Source organism: Phaseolus vulgaris, chromosome 8 (assembly GCF_051622355.1).
Source record: "Phaseolus vulgaris cultivar YP4 chromosome 8, ASM5162235v1, whole genome shotgun sequence".
Lineage (NCBI taxonomy): Eukaryota > Viridiplantae > Streptophyta > Magnoliopsida > Fabales > Fabaceae > Phaseolus > Phaseolus vulgaris.
Genome location: NC_143505.1, coordinates 1,919,639 through 1,942,419, shown reverse-complemented (window position 1 = coordinate 1,942,419; position 22,781 = coordinate 1,919,639). Strand labels below are relative to the sequence as shown.

Sequence of the window (22,781 nt, the reverse complement as noted above, 5' to 3'; positions counted from 1 at the left end):
TATTAGGAGGGAGCGCGTGCTCGCTTCAATCCTTTTCCGGTGGCTTAGTCTCCTTCTCTGCGCGCTGCCTTCTCACAATAATCACAGAAAAAAGGATGTAATACTGCTGGATTGGGTGTGAGTTGAGTGCACATTTTACTTAAATCCTAATTTTCATTTCATTAAGAATATTTTGATTTTTTATTTATATATATTTAGTGCAGTCCAAAATTATCTTGTGGTGCCAACCTTTAATAATTAATTAATTGGGTTGTGAACATCACACACCCATCCATTCAAACGTTAACATTCTATTTCCTATTTATTTAATTTTCTATATTCATTTTTTTTTTGTTTTTTTTTTTCTGTTAGCAACGGAACATTTGAAATCAACAACGTCACGTGACCTATTTTGAAATCGGAGACAAGGCACGTGCCTTACCAATTTCGTATTTTCATTTCGTTTCATTTTGAACCGAAACCAAAACCCTCTCTTTTTTCCCTTTAGTTTCCTCCATTTTCTCTCTGAATCGAATTCGGAAGCTGCCATGGAAGCGATACTAGTTGATTGCGTGCAGAAGAGTCTTCGGCATTTCATACCCGCCAACGCCATCTTCCTCTGCCACCGTCTCTGCGCCGAGTTCCCCACCGAGGTACCTTTCCCCTATTCATTTTCCTTCAAATTTCCTCGCAAAATTCCAGAAAAGGGAAATGGAAGATTCTCTACTTCTGTTATAAGCTCCGAAAACTTCACCGTTGTAATCTCCGAGATCGGTGACTCTTGGTTTCATGCCTAGCTATTTATTTGATTCAAGTCCATTTTGTAGTTTATGTAGTGGTAGTTGGTTTTTTGGTTCTTTTTGGTGGAATTTGGATTTGGATTCGACTTCCTCTTTTAGCTTCACGATCTATGTGGACTGCAAAAATTTTCCCTCCTTGTTCACAGTGCACTAGTACGATTAAATTGGGTTCGCGTTGGTAATTCTAAGCTTATAGTTTATCTGGCTCTTCGTTATACTTTATACTTGATGTTTTTTTGTGAGAGTGGTGTATTTATACATGATGGCTTTCCCTTTTCCAAAGTTTGAAGTTGCGTGTGTGCTCGCTCTGTTTGGTAACAGTGAAAGGGTTTCTTTTCGTGTGAGGACTGTTTACTACGTGTAGCTGTTTTAGGAAAGGGTTTAGGGTGAGGAGATATTTTGTGCTGCCCTTACGAACTGAGACCTGTTCCTTGAATTGCTTACCTTACAATAACTCTGAAGCAGAAATTAGTTAAATAGAAAAAAGTCATTATGAAGTTTGGACTTGGTTCTTGTTATGTGTTATATTATATTTATATCTATGTATGTCCCAGTGCGATGTTTAGACTTTGTTCACTTTGAATTGATGTGTATTCTTATTTTTTGTGCCCAAGAATCATAGGGCATGCTCAACTGAAGTTTTTTTTTATCTTTTTAACTTTGTTAAGTGTTTCTTCTTGTTTACTTGTGGTCCTTTCTTTAGAAATATGTGTGCGTATATATTCAAAGTTGCTTTCGGAAGGATATTGTTACTCTTCATAGTTTTGTTTGATAACTATCTTTTTTGGATACTGTACAGACAAATCTCCAGTTGTTGGCGGGATGTTACTTGCAGAATAATCAAGCTTATTCTGCATATCACATCTTAAAGGGTATGTTTCTTTCAATATATATGCACTGACCAGTTTTGGAATCTCATTCCTAATCCTGTTAGGTTGAAATATAATCATTCCTTGTCTTTCTCCCGATTTTTTTAATAGCTAATGTTTTCTTACCTCATTTTGCTATCACCTCATAGTTGTGCTTCTCATTATGTATCTCTTGTTATTCATTTTGTCTTAATGCTTGAAGGGGCACAAATGGCTCAATCCCGGTACTTGTTTGCAATATCTTGCTTTCAAATGGATCTTCTTAGTGAAGCTGAAACAGCATTATGTCCTGCTAGCGAGCCCAGTGTAGAGGTACAAAACATTATTCAGAATATATTTTAAATTGAGAATGATTTTCCAAACTTTTTTAATGGTGTCTTTGAGGTCTTAGCATTTTTTTTTTGTCTCAAATCACTGGTTATGTTTTTATCTTTTTTATTTTTGTGTATTCCTTATCAAATTTATTTTTCTTGAATTCTTTATTCGTGTATGAGTTAGTTATAGCATGCTGCTTGGCTTTAAGTTGTTTATTATTTATAATTTGTCAATAATACATTTGCTAGGAGAAGTAGAATGACTCTTATGTTATGTTGCTTTCTTTGTAGGTTCCAAATGGGGCAGCTGGTCATTATCTGTTAGGGTTGATTTACAGGTTGCTAACCAGTCTTACTTACCATATAGTTTTTATCAGTTTACCTGAAATTTTCTTTTTATATTATTTAAAAGGGAATGGTCTGATCCTGGCTAAAGCAGATTATAATTGTACATCCTTAACATTAAAGCAGACATAATTGAAATTTATATTCACATCTTGCCTCTTTGTGGCTTATGCAAAAGGTACAAGATTAGTGCAAGCATATCTATATAGTTGTGTGTATGATTCACATATCTCTGTATGTGCAAGCATGCCACATTTGATATGTTCACCCTTCTAAATTCTCTTTGGTACTCTTCTTTTCAGATACACTGACAGAAGGAAAAGTGCCATTCATCATTTTAAGCAGGCACTATCAATGGATCCTCTAATGTGGGCCGCTTATGAGGAGTTGTGCATATTAGGTCTGTATTATTATATTCAAATTGCTCTCTGGGAAAGCTTGCCACCCTCCTTTAAATAGGCAATGATATGGTATCAGAATAACGCAATGCTTATCATTTAAGCATTCTGTTCATGTGATGATCTGGAAACCTAGAAAAAGTGGCCTTGGAATCTTAATGCTTTAGAAATCATTATATCCCACTTTGCTTTTAACTCTTGATTTTTTCCAACATAACCACTTAAAAATGTATTTATGTTCTTTAGTGCCACCTTGATGCTCTTTGTTTTGACTCTTGAGATCTGTCAATTTTATGCACTTTCTAATATATAGATGTTTCTGATGGGCAGAACTGCTTGTGATTACTTTTTGGAAGATTTCCGGGTTATATATCTATATTTATATATATGGATGGATCCAAGGAAGGGGGGGGGGGGGGGGGGGGGGGGCAGGTGTGGACCTTGTCTCCCTTCATCAAGACCTATATATATATAAATTTGAAGAAAACAAAAACTAAAAAATAGAATTTTGAGCTGATGTTTGCTTAATTTCCTTCTGGTGGTGGTTCAATATCTCGTTTTACCCCTAAAATTAGTGGTAAATATTTTTGTTAAACTTTATTGTTAGATTAGATATTTAAATAATTGTGAGAAAAAAAATTGCCTGCGTCCTTTTGTACATTTGTGGACTAATCTGTGTGCATGTGTGTATATATAAACTTAAATTTTCAAATTTGAGTTTTTGTGTGCAAGTGATATCCAATAATCATAAAGATAATATTATGTTGATATTCAAACTGAAGTTTTAATGTTTTTCTAGAGTTCTTTTGCTGTAAAGATTGCAATAGTATAGCTTTGCATTGAAATGATTACTATTCATTATTTGATTTCTGATAGCTATAATTGATTTTATGAGCGTATCTATACCCCACTGCCTTGCCTAGGAATTCTAGATTGTGTGAGGTTGGTACTAACACATTATTCAACTTTTCACAATATATGCATAGCAAGCATGAATATGTTTCTAAAATAAATAACACTCTGATTTTCATTTTAAACTTAGCAAATGAATAAATTTTCCACTTTTCTGATCAAATGCATTTACTTGTGTTTTTAATTGCTTTTTTTGGGCCAAACTTAAGTTTACTTTTACCTTTCTTTTGCCAGGTCTGGAAGTGTTTGTTTTTGCAAATTGCTGGCTACTATAATTTGTTAGATGGATTGATTTTTTTTACTTTGAAATTTAATGAATCTCTCTGTTTTTTCTTAAACTTTTTTTAGTGATGAATGTGACTTCACAACTTCACATAAAAGGTTGTTTTTCAAGTTGACTAATGTTTATGTTGCTACCAAATTACCTATCACTCTGGACTAGTTTGGAATAGCTATAACTTTCTAAAAACTGCACAGTTTCTATGTGATGATGCAAAATACTACAAATGGATAATTGTAAAGGTTGATTGTATCTAATTAAAAGCCAAAACTAGACTTAATGTCTGTTTATATTAAATTTTTAATATATCTGAGTTGTAGACTTCTAGTCTTTTTTTGTCCTTAATTATGTTATTGTCCTCATCAATTATCACTATACTGTTTTCTGAATATTTAGGTGCTGCTGAAGATGCGACTGCAGTTTTTGGTGAAGCAGCTGCTCTTTGTGTACAAAAGCAATACCTACATTGCTTGACCACCCCTAAGTTGCAGTCATCAGCCGAGGATTGTAATGTAGTTGACACTAAACACTCTGCCTCAGAAGACACAAGTCCTAGGCATCTGAAACTTATGCAGGGCCTGAAGGATATTCCTGGAAATCATCATGGGGCATCTATTTTAGGAGGAACTTCTCAACCAATAAATAGTGGTCTGTCCAACATATCATTTTATAACACCCCATCTCCAATGGCAACACAGGTAAATTGCATCTAATTTCATATCATATATACATATTAATTTTTATTCAATATTTTGGATAAACTGCCAATTTTTTGAGTCATTGTTGTAATTTTGATTTTTGAAAATGGTTAGTTAATAAGTCAGAATCAGAAACATTGGTAAAAACGTGCCCTGTTATTCTGTAAATATGAATGGATGTTTCTTGGTTTATTGAATGTGTTTCATGCCCAATTTTCTTTACAACATTTGATATTTTTTTTCACCTCTTCTGTAGTTGTCAGGTGTTGCTCCACCCCCTTTGTGTAGGAATATGCAGCCCAATGGCCAAAATCTGAGCACACTTAATACTGACAGTTCTCCTAAGTCATTGGTGAACTCTATCATTCAAGTCCCTCGAAGAAAGGTTGTGGATGAAGGAAAACTACGTAAGGTTGGGGACCTTATTGCTACACAGATTTCTGCTGTCTGCTTCCTGTGCATCACTTGACTGAGAACATGTTAAGAGATCTTGACCAAAACACTTCCCACCCCCAGTCTGACATAATAAAAACCAAGCATGCACGTGATTTGGTTGCTTAAATTATCTGCAACTCCTCAGTATCTATGTTTTCTATTGTTTATATTATACATTCTAGTTTTTATGTAATAGTAGACTTCTAAGTATATTTGACATGATGTGAGTTAATGGAATAAATAATTTTGTTGGTGTTAAAGAAATTTTTATGTTTGCTAGAAAAAAAACTCTCAGTTGTTTGCTGTAGTTTTATAGATTGCATTTTATTTTTTTTTCCATTTTGTTCTGTTCCTAGTACTTTATTTTTTGTTCTTCTGTTTTTAATTGTTTCAGATTTCGGGAAGATTGTTTAATGATTCTGGTCGACGTAGCTCAAGACTATCCAGTGATGCAAGTTTAAATGCTAATGCGACAGTTGTATCTGGAAATGGAACTGGTAATTCTTCTAAGTATCTTGGAGGGTCAAAGCTTAGCAGTATGGCCTTTCGTTCTATGGCAGTTCGTAAAGGGCAGTCATGGGCCAACGAAAATGCTGACGAAGGTAATGATGAGCCTCTATATATAGAAGACAACTTTTTCTATTGTATTTACGTTTTCCTTTGTGAAGATGATTGTTTTGAAACTGTGGAACTTATTTTTTCATGAAGAAATGCAACCCGGCTAAAGATTTTGTGTTTGTTTATGCAATTTTCTTCTATGCTATTGCCTTTTCAAAAATTTATAAGCATAGCTGGCAATCCTTGGTAGCAGTTCAGAGTGGCTAACCCAAAAGGGCTATAGTTGGTCACTGGCTACACCAAATACCAGACATACCAGTATACTGTGCAATAATTAATAATTACCAAATTTGAATTAGTATAGATATAGATAATTAAATAATGATATTGATCGTGACATTCAGGTATTATATGCTATATCTATTATAAAATGGTAACAATACTATTTATTCTACTAGTACTGATGCTGTACTGGTTATACTTGCTCTCCTAATGTATGACTCCCAAGTTCTTACATAATGTTAATTCCAATTTTCTTATATATAAAATATTTTTGAACTGCTAATATTAACATATCCTCCTTTTTATCTTTAGGAACTCGAAACGATGTTCTTGATGATTCTCGTTTAAATGTCACATCATCAACACCTAGTTCTACTCCTACCATGGATGCTAAATCTTATGAACAAGAAGCAACAAATTTTCCAATTGGTGGACAAACAGTGAGTGGTTCAAAAGTCATTTCTGGTGCTTCAGAAATTCTGACCCTTCTCAGAATTTTTGGTGAAGGCTGTAGACTTGCCTACTCATATAGTTGTCAGGTATTAATTCATTATCATTTTGGTTAAAAGATATATAAATTTGTATTTATCTATTTGTTAATTTTTTTATTAGGTTTTACAAAGAAAGGAATAATGATAGAAGAACTAGTTTTCTAATGCATGTTCATTTGTATGTGAAACAGGATGCACTGGATACCTACATGAAACTTCCACATAAGCATTACAATACTGGGTGGGTTCTTTCCCAGGTAATTTTGGTTGCTCTGCTAGCAAATGCTGGTCTTTTATAGGTTGTGTATTGATTTAGCATTATACAACATTCAGATTTATGAAGCTATATTCCAATGTTTTGTTGGCTGTACCTAGAAAAGAAAGATTTTTCCTTCATGGAGTTACTTCCATTTTCCAACTAATTTTTTTTTTCTAGATTCCTTATATTCTCATCCACAGTCGTTGAGATTGTAATCTTTCTGACATATTGTAGAATATACCGGAAATTAGGTTTCAAATAGAGTAAAATTTTGGCTAAAGTTATACTCTCTTCATAGTTATTTTCGTTTTCCTTCTGATTGTGCTCTGTAGCATCTTTTAAATTCTTTGTTCCAATCAATTTCTTTACTGGCGTAGTTCTTCATTGCACTTGAACTATTTGATATTTTCAAGGTTGTTAAATAATGTTGAAATTGGGGTCTAGTTGGAAAAAAAGTAAGAGAATAGGAAAAGGGATAAATAATGAGATTGGATGTATTGATAAATACAAACTCAAACACATTCTTTTTATCTTGAAAATGATGAAACGGCAGTTTGAGATAATTCAACAAGATGCATAATTTTCAGTTGACATCTGCAAACCAAACACATCTATTTCAGAAACATAAGCCCAGACCTGCTCTATTCTTGATGGTTTTTGATCTAGAGGTTCTTATTATTAGATATTAGGAGATATTATAGATATTGTTAGATATTTCTATTTATGTAATGGGTTTAGCCCATATGTTTCTTTTTCTATATAAATATAACCGTTTGTGTTCAATATACACAAGGGATTTATCATATTCTTTTTTTCATATTTTATTACGGTGCACATTACTAACTATTCCTAATATGATGCTTGGATGTTTTAACCAGGTTGGAAAAGTGTACTTTGAGTTGGTTGATTACTTAGAAGCTGAGCAGGCCTTTGGCCTTGCTCGTCAGATTATGCCTTATAGTTTGGAAGGAATGGATGTATACTCAACAGTTCTTTATGTGAGTTTATATTACATTCATTAGTTTCTGTAATATCATATATTGTATAATAATAATAATAGATGTTCTTTGAATTGATGAACCTGGAGGGATTTAGGAGGAGAAGAATGAAAAGCCAGAACAAAATCTGAATGATGGTGGTGTGTTTCAAAACGTAATATACTAACCCATATTTATGCTAATTATCCCAATCCTTAAATAAGGAAGATAGATATGAAAATCACTCTTGAGAGATTATCTGATATATCTAAAATATACCAAGGTACAATAATTATACAATGAGACGTTTTTTCAGTTTCTAAGTTTCTAGTATGAATAAAGCATGTGATTTGATTTCCTCTCTTGCCTTTGGGACTTGGATTAGTAGGTGGTTCAATTAATAGAGCCTCTTGGTAGAAAAATATGCCACTATTAGTGATAGCAAATTCACGATACTAGGGAGCTGAGGATGAAATCCAAAGAGAGATAATTTTGCTTACTAGTCTGATGCACCATTTGGAGAAAAGTATTATATTTAATAATATCAGCCTGCAGTAAAATTATGCTGCGAATTTTTTAGTCTAACGCTTCTCTGATGTTATGGGCTATTTATATAAACAATTCCTTGTTTTAATGGCACTCATCTAGGAGCTACAAAAGCACCATGGAAATTACTGTGTGACATAGCCAGCCTGCTAGAGCTATTTTGTTTTATTGTCTTTCCTTAGCTTCATGCTTCTATTTAATGTCTAATTGTTATGCCTATTGCTTGACCAAGTGACTAAGTTATTTCCGGTGCAGCACCTAAAGGAGGATATGAAGTTAAGTTACCTGGCTCAGGAACTGATATCCACTGATCGTTTAGCTCCTCAGTCTTGGTAGGCTTCATATGTTTTTGCTGATTATTCAAAATGTACTGGTTTATATATTTTTCTTTTTTAAATTATTTCCTTTAGAAGTCATTTCTACTTGCTATCATCCATGTTTACTTTATCAGAATGCTTTAAATTGCATGGTTTTGTGTAGGCAAATGTCCATGTGAGGTGAGTGAAAACTTTGCTGTATGTTTGCAAGTGCATTTGTTGTCGGCTTATGCCACATTTCAGACATATATGATAACTTTAGCATCTATATTCTTACCTACTTCCATTTGACATACGAGTTCTTCCATATCTAGCCCAATTGTGTACATCACTATTTTTCTTACCTGACCTATGTTTTTTCTAAACCTTTTCATGAAGTATACTTATTGTCATTGCCTGCTATTTGACAACCGTGAGTGTGTAGATGTTTCTGCTTTTTTGGGATTTTCTATTATGATTATTATCATTTTATCTGGGTTTATAATTGTGGTTGAATGCTTTGGCAGGTGTGCAATGGGTAATTGCTACAGCCTGCAAAAGGATCATGAAACTGCACTGAAGAATTTTCAGCGAGCTGTTCAACTGAATCCCAGATTTGCGTATGCACACACCCTTTGTGGACACGAGTATGACCAGTGCTTTTGTTTACATTATATCCCAAGTCTGAGTAACTTCTGCAACTCTTTGTGGTCTTCTAATTCATCGCTACTTACAGGTATGTTGCACTAGAAGATTTTGAGAATGGAATCAAATGCTACCAGAGTGCGCTCAGGGTTGATGCAAGGCATTATAATGCTTGGTATGGACTTGGAATGGTATATCTACGCCAAGAAAAGTTTGAGTTCTCCGAACATCATTTTCGAATGGCTTTTCAAATCAATCAACGTTCGTCTGTAATAATGTCATACCTTGGTACTGCTTTGCATGCTTTGAAGGTAAGTGCCTCTTATTCTACTGATCTTAGGGTTTAGGGTTTAGTACATACAAAAATAAAAACTCCGTTTGTCCTTGGCTTGTATCTTGTAGTATCTCGAGAACTCTGAAATTATGTTCTGTTTGTATGCTCGACAGAGAAGCGAAGAAGCACTGATGATAATGGAGAAGGCTATTTTAGCGGATAAAAAGAATCCCCTTCCAATGTATCAGAAGGCCAATATACTCTTGAGCTTGGAAAAGTTTGAGGAGGCATTGGAAGTCCTAGAGGAGCTTAAAGAGTACGCACCTCGTGAAAGCAGTGTTTATGCTTTGATGGGCAGGATCTACAAAAGGCGTAACATGCATGAGAGAGCTATGCTTCATTACGGTATATCTCTGGATTTGAAACCATCTGCAACAGATGCTGCTTCAATCAAGGTGATTTAGCTTCTAATATCAATAGTTTTGCTGTAAACCGGTCAACAGCTTCTACATTTGCATTAACTTATCTTTATGCTTTCTGATTGGTTGGGCGAAAATTCAGTTATGTCTGTATTCTTTTCTTACACTGTTGGAACTTGCTGTCACATTTTCTTATGCAACTGGAAACTTCATCTTTAACAGGCTGCCATTGAGAAATTACATGTACCAGACGAGATGGAAGACAACTTGTAGCTAGATGTATGAAGTGCATAATGCTAGCTTGTGTAAATTACCCTGCATTTGAATCCTTGGATACAAGGAATTGGCTGGCTGTGCTTGTGCTTTCGGCAAGATTGTTCGTTGAAGCAGTACAGCTACTTGAGAAGTATTTATAAATGCAGCCATCTCGCCCATCCAAAAGAAGGATCTCTCTAAGTGATCAGAGTTTTGTGCGAGATTCACATACTAAAAGGAGATGACATGATGTAACAGAGGTGCCAAGAAGCTCCTATTTAACGTGTACGAATAGTTGTGTTAAAGAAATCTACATGTATCTTTAGTCAATCCATTCATTTGTTAATAAATCAATGTTCATTTTGGACTGCCATTTTGTTACTTCTCAGCAAATTCAGTAGTTTTTTTTTCTTCATTTTTAAAAATTGCAAAATGTAGGGTAAAGTATATCAGTTAAGTAATCGCTTTCAATGGGTACATTTTCCAAGACAGAAAATGATATTTCTTAACATATTTACATACAGAATGTCCTATTATTAGCACACATTCTAAACTAAACTTGAACAAAAAAGCGTGCTACTTATTCAGTCATTGACACTCTTCATTTTAGATTTTACACGTAGAAATTTATGTTATAATATCTTATGTTTTAGTTATAGTCAATAATTATAATGTAACTTTGTTAAATGTACATTATTTATGTTATTATGTACATTATGATAGATTTTTTACTTTATTAGTGACACAGGCCTTAGGTTGACCAAGTGGTTTAAGGATTGATTAATCATCCACAGACAATAAATAAGTAATTTTGGTTTCGGTTTATGGGAAAATTTGAGTTAATTGATTCATATAAAAATTTAAAAATAATAATTATTTTTATTTAATTATAATCTTCAGTCTTTTAAATAGGAAAATATGATTTTAGTTGACTAAATTAACAATAATATAATTTATTTTCTAAATTTTAGGGAAAATACGTGCACTGCTAGTGTATTTACATTTTTATTATATTAAAAAATATAATTATATTAATTTTATAAATAATTAATTTAAGAATAATATAATTTAATATATAATTTTGTGAAAATAATATTAAATATATTTTATAGTTTTTAGACAATTTTTTTTTGTAAGTTGTTGTTTTTTTAAAGACAACTATTTTAATTTAAAATGCAGTTACTCAAATGTTACAACGGAAAGAATTTATGTACATTAAAGAAAAAAATCTCTTTCATTAATTTTATAGAGAAAATTTGAAGGATAAAAAATCATTTTTAAAAATTATTTTAATCTCTCAAATTTAACTTAGAATTAAATTATATATATTTTTTAAAATTTAAATAATTTTTTATTTATAAATTAAAAACAAAATTTTAATCAGTTAAATATTGAGAAATAAAATGTGGATTATGAAAGCGAAAATTTGGAACCATGCCACACCGTAGAGGCCGGTTGTTGTGACCAAACCATCTTGCTTAATACCTTTGTCGTAATTGGATTAGGGTTTTTGCGGTTCTTTCATTTCGAAACCCTCTTCGATTCACATTCTCTCTGCCCCTATTCTCACTCTATATCTTTCTTCATTATTCCCATTTCCCTTTTTTCAATTCTTCATCACCTCAATTTCCTAGTTCTTCATATTCGATTTTCTCTGTGCCCTAATTTCACGATCACTCCGTAATCTTCAGCAATGGGAAGCAAAGGCCGCATGCCGCCGCCCCCGCATCTGCGGCGATCGATCCCGACGGGTCCTGCCCTGATGCCGCACCCGCTTGCGTCGCCGTTCGATCTACTCCCGCCGCCACAGGTGATGGAGCAGAAGCTTGCGTCGCAGCACGCGGAGATGCAGCGCCTGGCGACGGAGAACCAGCGGCTCGCAGCGACGCACGGCGCACTGCGGCAGGAGCTAGCGGCCGCGCAGCACGAGCTGCAGATGCTCCACGCGCACGTAGCGGCGATGAAGGGGGAGCGCGAGCAGCAGGTGCGCGCGCAGTTGGAGAAGATCTCGAAGATGGAGAGCGAGGCGCAGAGCGCAGAGGGCGTGAAACTGGAGCTGCAACAGGCCCGTGGGGAGGCGCAGAACCTTGTTGTGTCGAGGGATGAGCTTGTTTCAAAAGCGCAGCACTTGACTCAGGAACTGCAGAGGGTTCATGCTGATGTTGTTCAGATCCCTGCGCTTATCTCTGAACTTGAATGCCTCAGACAGGAGTATCAGCATTGCAGGTATCCTTCTTCTGCCTCTTTTTTAGGGTTAGATGTGTAGTTATGCTGTGGTGTGTAACGGGTCTTCTTAGAAAAAGTGTTGTGATGATGGTGTAGAAGCGACTACGTATATGAAAGCATTGGTTAAATGTTGTTTTCTATACAGACATCTCTTCTTGTGTTGCGGACTAGGTGGTTTGGAATGCTAGCTGTCTCTATAAGGGATGCGATGCAATTATGCCTGTAAAATTCACGATGTGGTTTTTTGTTTCTTTGTTAGTCGTGGCGGAGGGTGGGATATTGTAGAGATGTGGCAATTGGTAAGTTTAGAGGTAGTTGTGTCTATTTGTTTAACATTTATAAACATTTGATGGAGATATAACCTGATAACATAACATATCTTTGGAGTAGTGAAAAAAAAAACAAATAAGGTAGTTAAAATGGGAAATTCCTTGTGTGAACTTTCTTTAGTGGAAAATATTGTGAAGAGTGGTAGCAAATGGAGGAATTGGGATTATTAGAGAAAGTGAATATCATTTAAATTATTTGATAGATGGGTAATAATATAAGGAACCAATGAACTGGACAGGTTTTGTTACACCAAAATGTTATACTTAAGACTTAAAATACGAGAAGAAGAGCTTAAGAGATTGATTATCATTCAGCTGATCTTTGTTATTTGTAGAAAAAATTACATCAGCAATATCTAGGTAATTAATGCTAATAAGTAAATAACTTATAGGTACATCAAATAGCTGTTTTCCAATACAATTACTAACTACATTTAGTACCTATTCTAACAGTTATAAAAGGTTCTCCTTCCTCCAAAATCTTGTTTTGCCTGTGTTTACAAGGATAGAAACATTTCTTTGATGTCTGAGGGTTTTTGCTAACTCATGATGGGTTTTCCATGTTTGAAATCAGAGATAAGTGAAAGGCCACATGCAATAGTGGTCCTCGTGTTATGATTGAAGCTTTGTGCTCTGTCAAATGTTTAGAACTCTATTATTATAACTTATCATTAAGCTTCGTGCCCCAAAGCAATAGAGATTTTGTTCTCGATATTTACATCTGGCCACGTACATGTTTGGAAGATTCATTGTAGGTGGTAGTCCAAAGTATTAGGGAACCAAAGTTTGAGTTCTACATTGAGATGAAATGCAAAGTTGAGCAATATATAAAGAAGACCCACAAACTCATTGTCTTACGGTTTTGGGTAGGAAGTGATGTTACAGTATCTTTATGGGTTGACTCATAGCTCATTGATGCGACTCTCCTTGGTGTTTCCCCTTTGAAGATCCAACACAAAGGTGGATAGAGCCTCGGGTCTTTTTAACATGGTTTCTGAAAATGTTATTATGTATTTGTCTAGAGAACGTATTTGTAGCTTGTACCACATTCAGGAATCAATTCTCACTTTTCAAGGGTGCAGTCTTTTTTGCTTGAACTGTGGTACATAATAAGAATATGGGATTAGTACTAGTAATATTAAAGAGGCTTGTAGACTTCCTAAAGCCTCTATCCTGAAATGTGTGTTTAGTATGCCAGCTAACACTTGCTCCCTGCTCCTATATATTGTGCTATAGCTCATTTTTTATTTATTTTTATTTTTTTGAACATGTGTTTATATTGTTATTAATCTATTGTTTGTCCCCTTACTCTGGAGTAATTATGTTGACTAATTTAAGAGTTTTTTTTTTATATTTAACCTTGTCTCTTATCAGTTTTAGAGGGATTCTTTTCTTTGCGAAATTTGTTCTATCAAAAAGAAAAATGAATGCACAGAAAAACCTTACGATGCCTGCTTATGTTTTTCATGGGGCTGTTACCCTTACAGTTGTTATGATTAACTAAATATTTTCATGGATTTTGCTCTGTCATCTGTCTTTGGCTTCCGCAGACTTTGAATGAGCTTTGACAGCTCATGCACTCCAATGAGTGTGTATTGCTATTATTGTTTTCCTTTCTGTTGTTTTTATAAGGTAATCTTGTAGTATGTGTATCTTATAGTGTTCCTTTCATGTCATCCTTCATCTCCTCCATTTCCCCGTGATTAAGATGTGCCCATGACAGTCATTTTCTCTTATAGTTTTATTTATCCATAAATTGTGCTACATTGAGCTCCTCATAAACTGTAGTACGCCTTTCTTTTTTAAAACTGGAGTTTATATTTTTTTAATAACATCGAGTGTGTCCCCTTAATTTTGAGCCTGGTTTGTTTATTATTGCTGTGTTCTTTCCAATCTAACTGATTCGATTCATGTCTGTGGATTGCACATCAGCTGGGATTATAATAAAATTTCTTGTTTAAAGAATCCAACCTTTTAGAAATGGGTTCCCTGCTACTCTTAGGGGGTTTGTTTTACTGCTTCTTTTATTCCCAGGAATAAGAATGTGAGAATATTTATTCCCATATTTGTTAGTAGGTTATAAAGTGATTCTTAGGAATTTATTTATTCTCAGGAAACCTGTATTTCCATGTTTTTAGTAGTTTTTATTCCTATGATAAAGGGGTTGGGAAAGTGATATTCTCATGGGAATATGGTAATTTATTTGCTATTATACTTATAACTTTCATTCTTTTCTTATTTTAAATTTAAATTATTCTGAATTTTAATTTAAATTATTCTGAATTTTAGAAAACATTCCTAGCTATAATATTCCTAGGAAATATGATTCCTGGGAATTTAATGTGGTTTTGTAAAACAAACTCACTCAATTCTTATAAGATTAGGATTTATTTTAGTAGGGTGCAATACTTTATTCCAAGATGTGTTGTATTATTTATCTGCCATAAATCTTGGTTGTATATTACAATCAAACCCTAGGTTGATACCTAATTTCTTGCTTTTGATCTACCTTCTGTTTCCATTTCATTTATCCATATGATGGTGGAGACTTGGTCACTGAGCATCCTTTTTGCAGTCTGTTTTATCTAACTTAATCAGTCACTAAAGTTCTCCCCAAGTTTTCCTCAGTGTAATTTATATCTCTGGTAAATTTTCTTTTTTGTTAATCGAAGCTGAGTACTTTGGATCTCATTAAAGTCAATATTAATACCTTACATTTCTTTAGTTTGAATTTATCCGGGAGACTGTTTTACTGAAAATCCTAATTTCTTGAGTATAGATTCTGATGGCATGACTTCCGTAGTTGGAATCTGTATATTATGAATGAAGACAATGCTTGTTTTATTTCGTTTTGAACTGAGTGTTTGAACTTGAATCTTGAGGTCTTTTCCCTTGTCTTTTTTGATTGACACTCTTGGGAGTCTCTTCAATAGCAATATCCATGGATTTGCCTAGCAACCTACTAGCCAGGGCATTTACTCAACCAAGAGATACTGAGTCACCTAGCCATACTTAACCTTTTAGGCCGGCTTGGTTCAGGTAGTGTGATTAGGATGTGGTAGGCATACATACATGTTAAAAACGGGTTTGGCAGCTGTAGGTTCCTGTTTTGGTTGATCGTGAAGCTTCCATTCTCATGCCTTTCTATTTGGAATCCCAACAGCAACCCATTTATCATTTCCAGTCGATTCTTACCATAGATTTACTCTGAACTTTCAATCTGCCTCTTTTTACCATAATTCTCTCAAGACAACTTCAAAGCCAACCAATTTGATTTCTGTTCCCACTCTCTCCTTACAGCATGTTGGCATAGTGTCAGACCGCTATGTTTAGTGCCCTTGATAATCTTTTGTTCTGGTCATGCAGGGCCACTTTTGACTATGAAAAAAAATTATACAATGATCACCTTGAGTCACTTCAGGTGATGGAAAAGAACTATGTTTCTATGAGTAGGGAAGTGGAAAAACTTCGAGCCGAGCTTACAAACACTGCTAATGTGGATCGGAGAACTAGTACGTATCTCCTTTTCATACCTGTTTTCTGTGTTAGAATAGAGCCCCTGGCCCTCAATTTTTCATGATTTGTGGATTGATCACTGGTAATAAAAATTCAGGTGGGCCATATGGTGGCACCTCTGGAACTAATGAGAACGAGGCTTCTGGTCTTCCTGTGGGACAAAATGCTTATGAAGATGGTTATTCTGTTATGCAGGTGTGTGATGCCTCCCTGTGTTACGCTGCTTTGGGTTTCTTGGGGGAGTGCAGTAATTTTGTTCATTCTCTAATATTATTAATTTTCAAATCTTTTAATAAAATTAATCTGTGGATTTTTCTTGTTTTTATTTATTTTTTAAACTCTTTGTTCTTAAATATAGTAAACAAAATAATGCTTGCAAATGGTAATTGATTAGTATCTGCCTCTTGTATCAGGAAGTAATGAGGTGTTCCTGGGTTTATTACACTACCTGTGTGATGAACTTTTTGAACTAAATGCCTAGCTAGAGTTTAATTTTGTCTCCTACATTACGGAGAAACCTGAATTCAAAAACTTTTATCTGATTTCTCTATGCTTTTGTTACTCATTAATCTATGATAATCACCTTTCTGATGGTACCGAATTAACATAAACAGTAGCTTTTGTTACCATGATAAAGAAATTCAAAATCTATAGGATTATCATGCTCGTTGTCATGCCTGTAGGTGCTTTGCATGATAACAATTGGGAATGTATTAGTGTATTATTTGTGTGCAGACAAAATTGGAATAATATAGTGGTAGCAATAGATGCTTTGTGTTCAACTGCTACATTCTAACATCTGCTCCTCTAAAAACAGTGCTAAATATAGTGTAACTATTGAAAGATTTAATTTGCATTTAGATTGGGCACAAGCAATGGGTATAAAACTAGAATTTCAAATTGATATTAAAATCTGATGTAGATTCAAAATCATGAATGCAAATTCTATATTACAACCAGTTATTAAAATAAATATATTGTAGCTCCTAATCTTGCATTAGGCATCCATATTTATGGTGAAGGGTCATTTGCATTTGTGCCCTGAATTGGGGATAATTATAGATAGAGTTGCCAAAAAATAAAACTCCGGTTCCAATACTGATCTGAAATGTCCGTGTTGTGTATCAAAAAACGTGGCTGATAATGTAAGATTTACTAATTAGGAGGGCCATTTTCTTAGGTTGATTCTGTTTTTGAATTCGAATGCTTTTGTTTTACAGGGACGTGGTCCCCTCCCTGTTGCCAGTGGGGGTGGTGGTGGCAGTGCTACTACACTTGCTTCTGCTGGAGCTCAACCTGGTCCAGCTCCTGCAGGGACTGGTTATGATGCTCCCAGAGGACCTGGTTATGGTTCATCTGCAGGGCCTACTTACGACACACAGAGGCTGACTGGTTACGACGCGTTTAGAGGATCTACCTATGATTCCAAGAGGGGGGCAATTTTTGATGCTCAAAGAACTTCCTATGATCCACAGAGAGGTTCAGGATATGATATGCAGAGAGGACCTGCTTACGATTCATCGAGAGCATCTGGCTATGATGCACAGTCAAGAGGGGTTGGTGGTCCTCATGGCCATGCTCCACCGGTGAACAATATGCCCTATGGATCCGCAACACCGCCTGCTCGTAGTGGAGGTGGATATGAAGCTACTCGAGGTGTAAACCCTGGTAGGAGATGATGACCTTGAGTCTGGGAGACGCCATTCATGGCACTCAAAATTATAAAGTGTCATTCAAATCTGAATGGTTGGAACATCTGTCTGTCTCATGAACGTTTGGTTTTGTCCTATCTTATTGTAATGTGCATAGTGGACGAGAGGGGAAACAAATGTTCGTCATTATTGGGAATGCATTCTCACAGCGTATAATTGCTGTACATGAAATTGGTAACAGAGTACCAATCTAACTTGCCTATATATTTATTTGGGATGGTTTAATTTTATTAACTTCTTGCCTTAACCTTCGATTAAATGATTTCAATTTTTTTTTTTCAATCTACTTCATGCATATTCCTGTCTACTTTTGTTCAATTTTCAAGCCTTTTTTTACCTTTTAAATTATACTTTTTTATATTTTAGCTAATTGCCTTAAAAAAAGTTACAATGCTTGGGTTGGGGAATTTTGTGTAATTTTTTTACTTGAATGTTTTGTTAAGATTGCAATACAGCTCTAGAATGTCTAATATGGATTTTTTTATATTAATAGGGAGCTTGACATCCCGAGTTGGATGTTGTGTATATAATTATTGGTCCAAAGAACATTTCCAGAGTTATGGTCAACAGAGTTATTTATAGATCAGAACCATTTCGTTTCGTACTACGTAACAGGTTATCAAAATAACTACGTAACAATATCAATAGATTCTCGAATAATTTGGACTTATTTAACGTTGCTCATATTTATGCCCATTTATTATTAATATAACTTCCTTGCGTGTAAATATAAATAAATAGTGATATTTATTTTCATTAATTTTTTTATATATTTCGAGTAGGTTTTACCATTATATAATATATACAGTAATTTTTCATAAAGTATTTTTTCATTACTTTTTTTTTAAATACCGATGAGACAAAACAACTTTAGCACCACAATAAGCATAAGATGTTTCACCTGTATGATTCTTCTTAATCATTAGTTTAATTTTTATGAAACACATTTGTCCCACCGAGGTTCCTGAAATTACCAAATCTCTTCGGTGTTCGGCCAATTCCGTGACTAATTCATGACTAATGATTCAGTAGCGTAATTAATAAAAGTAGTGTTGTACTTGCTCGCCTATAAATTGGTAATGATCAATAGTTTGGGTGATCTAACCGAGTCTTTACTTTCCATTAATAATTGTTATAAATTTTAATCAATTAATCTTAAATAATAGTTATATAGTTAATTCAAAAGACTCATAATAGTTCATACCTGATCAATCTATAAATACTAACTCTTTAAGAAATACAATATATTTTATCTCATACTCTTAACTATTATCTGATAAAGAATTTATCATCTTTGTCTTCTTACTTACTTAAGTATCAGAGAGTCATTTTCAGGTTGACTTCTAACTCCCATAGAAAATTAACTCAAAAGCTTATTTTCTGAAAACATCTTGTGCATGTCGAATTAGACTCCAAAATTAATTTTCATTTTCAATAAAAAAAACGTAATTAATAAAACAGTAAACATTCCAGAAAGTTATGATTGATATTTGAACCTACATCATCTAGCTTAATAATCCAGGAGCCCAATACAATCTTTACAAATCGGTATACGCTCTAAGGTTAAAGGATACTGAATTTGTGACATTTTACTCTTATATATACTCTTTATTCGACCCATACATCAAAATATAATTGTAATTACCTTTATCGCAAGACCGAGACACCGAAGATCGAGAGGAGGAACGCCACTTTGCATCCGGTTCTGCAGAATACCATCTAACTCAAGCACCTACTTTATAGGTGTTCTTAGCATGTTCATAACTTAGTTATACATGTGTTGTTGGCAACTTCTGATTATGACATTTCATTCAACGTTATGAGTGGATTTGGAAGAGCCTTTGTAAAATCTATCATAATTTCTCTATATTATTAACAAAGCTACCACATGTTTAGATGCAAGTTGCATATGCATGCATTTGATTGAAGCTTCCAACAGAGACATTTATGGTGGCGAATAGGAGATGTTAAACAGCCATATAAACACACCAAAATAAGTTTTAAATTTAGAATCAACTCCTAAATGCGAAACCAAAAAATTAGCATATAATCATAAATAAACCCAACATGAACAGTGTTGTACCTTGGGCATGATATGATATATGGCATCTGTCACTTTAAATATACGCTGTATTTTAGGTAAGGTATGGTCCCTGAATTGATATATAGTAGGTTATAAGCTTTATTACATTTGTTAGCAATTAACATGGAAGAATCTAGAAAAGATACTTCAACAACATATTATATTTTCTTTCATCACAGCAACATAGTTCCTTTAATATTCTTTTATTATTTGGTGAAGTTCTTATAAAAGGACTAAAACTGTAATTTGGTCAACTTTACTTAAAGTTTAATCCATAACAAAATATGTTGTTTGGATTTCTCTTTTCCTACAGCAGCAATGTTATTGTCATCCATTAAGGAGAAAATGTGTTTTGCTGATGAGAGATGATGAATGCACAAGTGTGCAGCATCATTATGCTTCTCTCATGATGTACCTAATTAATCTGATGCTCTAATTTGTTGTGAAACTCAGTTTGGAGTATTCGAGTTATGAGATTAAGCAAATCATGACATGAATGGAAGAGTTGTTAAACTGAATTTCATTTGAGCACTACGATAAGGATTTCTTCCAATTGATTGTGATTGTTATTCAGTTCAAGTACATGCCCATATATAACAGGCACAGAATATACATTCAGACTGCACAGATTCTCACTAAAGAGTTTTTAATGTTCTGTCATTGTCAAATCTATCAAATATCTTTATGGATAACTTAATCCAACGTGTCTGAATCTGATGCATGCAAATATGAATCACAATTATAGAGTTAGGAGATTTACATCGATTAAAGATAAAAACAAATAAAAATATTTTATAGATAGGTACAAATAACATCTTATAAGTCGATTTTATAAGATTGAATTGATATTTATAAAATGTTAGGTAATATTTTGGTGAATATATATGTTAACATCACTACTCATATGAAAGTGTTAGAACTAAGGTGCATTAGGAAAGTTACAAGGAGTAACCAAATGTTCAATGTTTGAATCTTCCTACTTGATGTATATGTTTGTCGCATATTTTTGTTGCTAGTTTTGAGTCTGATTACTAATCTCAGTGTGTGATCTCAATGCATTGAGGTTGGAGCAGTGTGAATTCCTGTGTGATCATATCCATATATATATCCCTTTTAGTTACATCACATCCAACGTTGTTTCATGAGCTGTGCTTTCATGATCCAAATTCCAACCAAGAGAACATGTTGGTTGGGTCTCATGGCCCCCACTATCCCAAGAGAACATTCACAATGAAAATGAGTTTTCTTTCCCTGTCATTTATTAGCTAGTTCACTGCTGGTTCCTGATTTGGGTTTTTCTGTTTCTTTGCTGATTGTTTTGCTATAACTGTTTGTTTCTTCAGGGTTCATAATTACAATGGCACAAGAGAGAAAGAAGTTGAAGAAGAAAGGCAGAAAAACACACTCATTGAGAAGTCCTAGAATTAGAAAAGTGAAGTCATCAGAACTAATTCTTCCTTTTTAATGTAGATACAAAATGGGTACTTACAAAAACAATAAACAAATAGAAGAAAATATAGCAAAATAGAAAATAACATCGATAATTTTTAAGGTAAAAAACTTTCTTAATTTGAGAAGTAAAACCTACGGAACCTAGTACAAAAAATGTCTTCACTATGAAAGTAAGATTACAACGCTGGTTTCTCTTAGTCTGTGAGGATAACACTTAATCTCACCTAACAAGGATGTAATACAATGTCTCTCTTGCATCTCACTAGGATTTCGAATCTCACACTACAGTGAATATCTATTATATCATTTCTCTCTATGTTGCTCTTGCTCATTTATATAGAGAATGAGAAAAAGACTTCTTTAAAAAAATATAGTGGATAATTAACGTTTATCACATTTTCAAAAGAGAGTTACAATTTCAAGACTTTTGGAATGACCATCATTAAATATATTCAATAAATCAGTTATCAAGATTCATTGGTCGTTCCATAAATTAAGGAGAAATTCACAACTTAAGAAACCTTAATATGTTGTACAAAGCATGACTTGACACTATTTGGCTTGTTATAAGGGAAGGTGTGAATAAGATTAGAGTGGAGAAAAGTAGAAGGGGTTGAGGTGGAGTGGTGGAAGTAAATGCAAAAGATTGTGGTTGGTATAAATTTGGAGTTAGTCTTTGGAAAAAAGAAGTATATGCTTAGTCATTTTCCTTTGGAAGGTGTCCTTGTAGAGGGCATTTTAATGGGCAAGCATTTGCCAAATCATAAGCAATTCAATTACTATCCATTCTCCTTCGTCACACCAACATCTCATGATTCACGTGCAGCCAAATTCCACATCACAAACCCTTCAACTTTATTCTTGGTGGCTACCCACTGCACTTACTAACACGGCTATTTAATTTTCTAACATCACCATTTCAATAAACAGTTTTACTTACAGATTTAATATACTATTTCTCGCCACAAATCTCAGAACTATTTTATTCCAGACACTGACAAACACTACTTCAACACTTTTTTTAGTTTCAACTTCAATTTACAGTCAAAATAAACCGTTTTAGCTGACTCAACTTCTGTGTTTATATATTCATAAAACACTTCTTATGTGTTTAGTTGTGACATATTCTCCATTTTTTTAAAGTTAAAATGCATGCTTTGGTGTCCTTTAAATATTTCAGTGTATAGGTCATATATATATATGATTCAGACCGAAAGTTCGTTGAAATAGAGTATTGTGTATTTTAAAATTCAGAGTTCAGTGACAGTTTTATCTCTAAATTTATCTCTAAAAAGATGGGTTAAAAAAATATCTATATAAACTCTTATTAATCTTGACTTCTTAATTTTTTATTGATGGAAATCCCACATCGATTAGAGATAAAGACATTTCATTGTATATAAGTGGTTGCAATCCTTAACCTTATGAACA

General features: G+C 34.0%; 2 protein-coding genes across 4 annotated transcripts; both read left to right on the top strand.

Moving 5' to 3' along the window:
* Window positions 1-408: 408 nt before the first annotated feature.
* HBT (CDC27 family protein) lies at window positions 409-10,405 on the top strand. 2 transcript variants are annotated; one of them, XM_068631247.2, is made up of 16 exons: window positions 409-632; window positions 1,579-1,651; window positions 1,851-1,960; window positions 2,254-2,300; window positions 2,610-2,707; window positions 4,294-4,595; window positions 4,852-5,007; window positions 5,425-5,632; window positions 6,183-6,409; window positions 6,553-6,618; window positions 7,499-7,618; window positions 8,399-8,475; window positions 8,967-9,086; window positions 9,176-9,395; window positions 9,532-9,813; window positions 10,000-10,405. In XM_068631247.2, exons 1-16 carry the CDS (start codon window positions 528-530, stop codon window positions 10,048-10,050), a joined length of 2,262 nt encoding a protein of 753 aa, XP_068487348.2. In that variant the 5' UTR covers window positions 409-527; the 3' UTR covers window positions 10,051-10,405. The 2 variants fall into 2 exon arrangements, with proteins under 2 accessions (XP_068487348.2, XP_068487349.2); XM_068631248.2 differs by having other exon boundaries at window positions 452-632; window positions 2,254-2,485.
* Window positions 10,406-11,420: 1,015 nt separating this feature from the next.
* Window positions 11,421-18,062, top strand: LOC137824080 (protein FLX-like 2). 2 transcript variants are annotated; one of them, XM_068629533.1, is made up of 4 exons: window positions 11,421-12,258; window positions 15,954-16,099; window positions 16,201-16,298; window positions 17,324-18,062. In XM_068629533.1, exons 1-4 carry the CDS (start codon window positions 11,726-11,728, stop codon window positions 17,780-17,782), a joined length of 1,236 nt encoding a protein of 411 aa, XP_068485634.1. In that variant the 5' UTR covers window positions 11,421-11,725; the 3' UTR covers window positions 17,783-18,062. The 2 variants fall into 2 exon arrangements, with proteins under 2 accessions (XP_068485634.1, XP_090150106.1); XM_090293980.1 differs by lacking the exons at window positions 15,954-16,099; window positions 16,201-16,298 and having other exon boundaries at window positions 11,449-12,258.
* The last annotated feature ends 4,719 nt before the right edge of the window (window positions 18,063-22,781 follow it).

Bases quoted from the DNA above. Each gene is read 5' to 3' on its own strand.
- LOC137824080 (XM_068629533.1), top strand. From the start codon at position 11,726: ATGGGAAGCAAAGGCCGCATGCCGCCGCCCCCGCATCTGCGGCGATCG. The intron at 12,259-15,953 runs GTATCCTTCTTC...CTGGTCATGCAG, and splicing joins CAGGAGTATCAGCATTGCAG to GGCCACTTTTGACTATGAAA. The intron at 16,299-17,323 runs GTGTGTGATGCC...TTTGTTTTACAG, and splicing joins ATGGTTATTCTGTTATGCAG to GGACGTGGTCCCCTCCCTGT.
- HBT (XM_068631247.2), top strand. From the start codon at position 528: ATGGAAGCGATACTAGTTGATTGCGTGCAGAAGAGTCTTCGGCATTTC. The intron at 2,301-2,609 runs GTTGCTAACCAG...TCTTCTTTTCAG, and splicing joins CTGTTAGGGTTGATTTACAG to ATACACTGACAGAAGGAAAA. The intron at 9,814-9,999 runs GTGATTTAGCTT...CATCTTTAACAG, and splicing joins CAGATGCTGCTTCAATCAAG to GCTGCCATTGAGAAATTACA.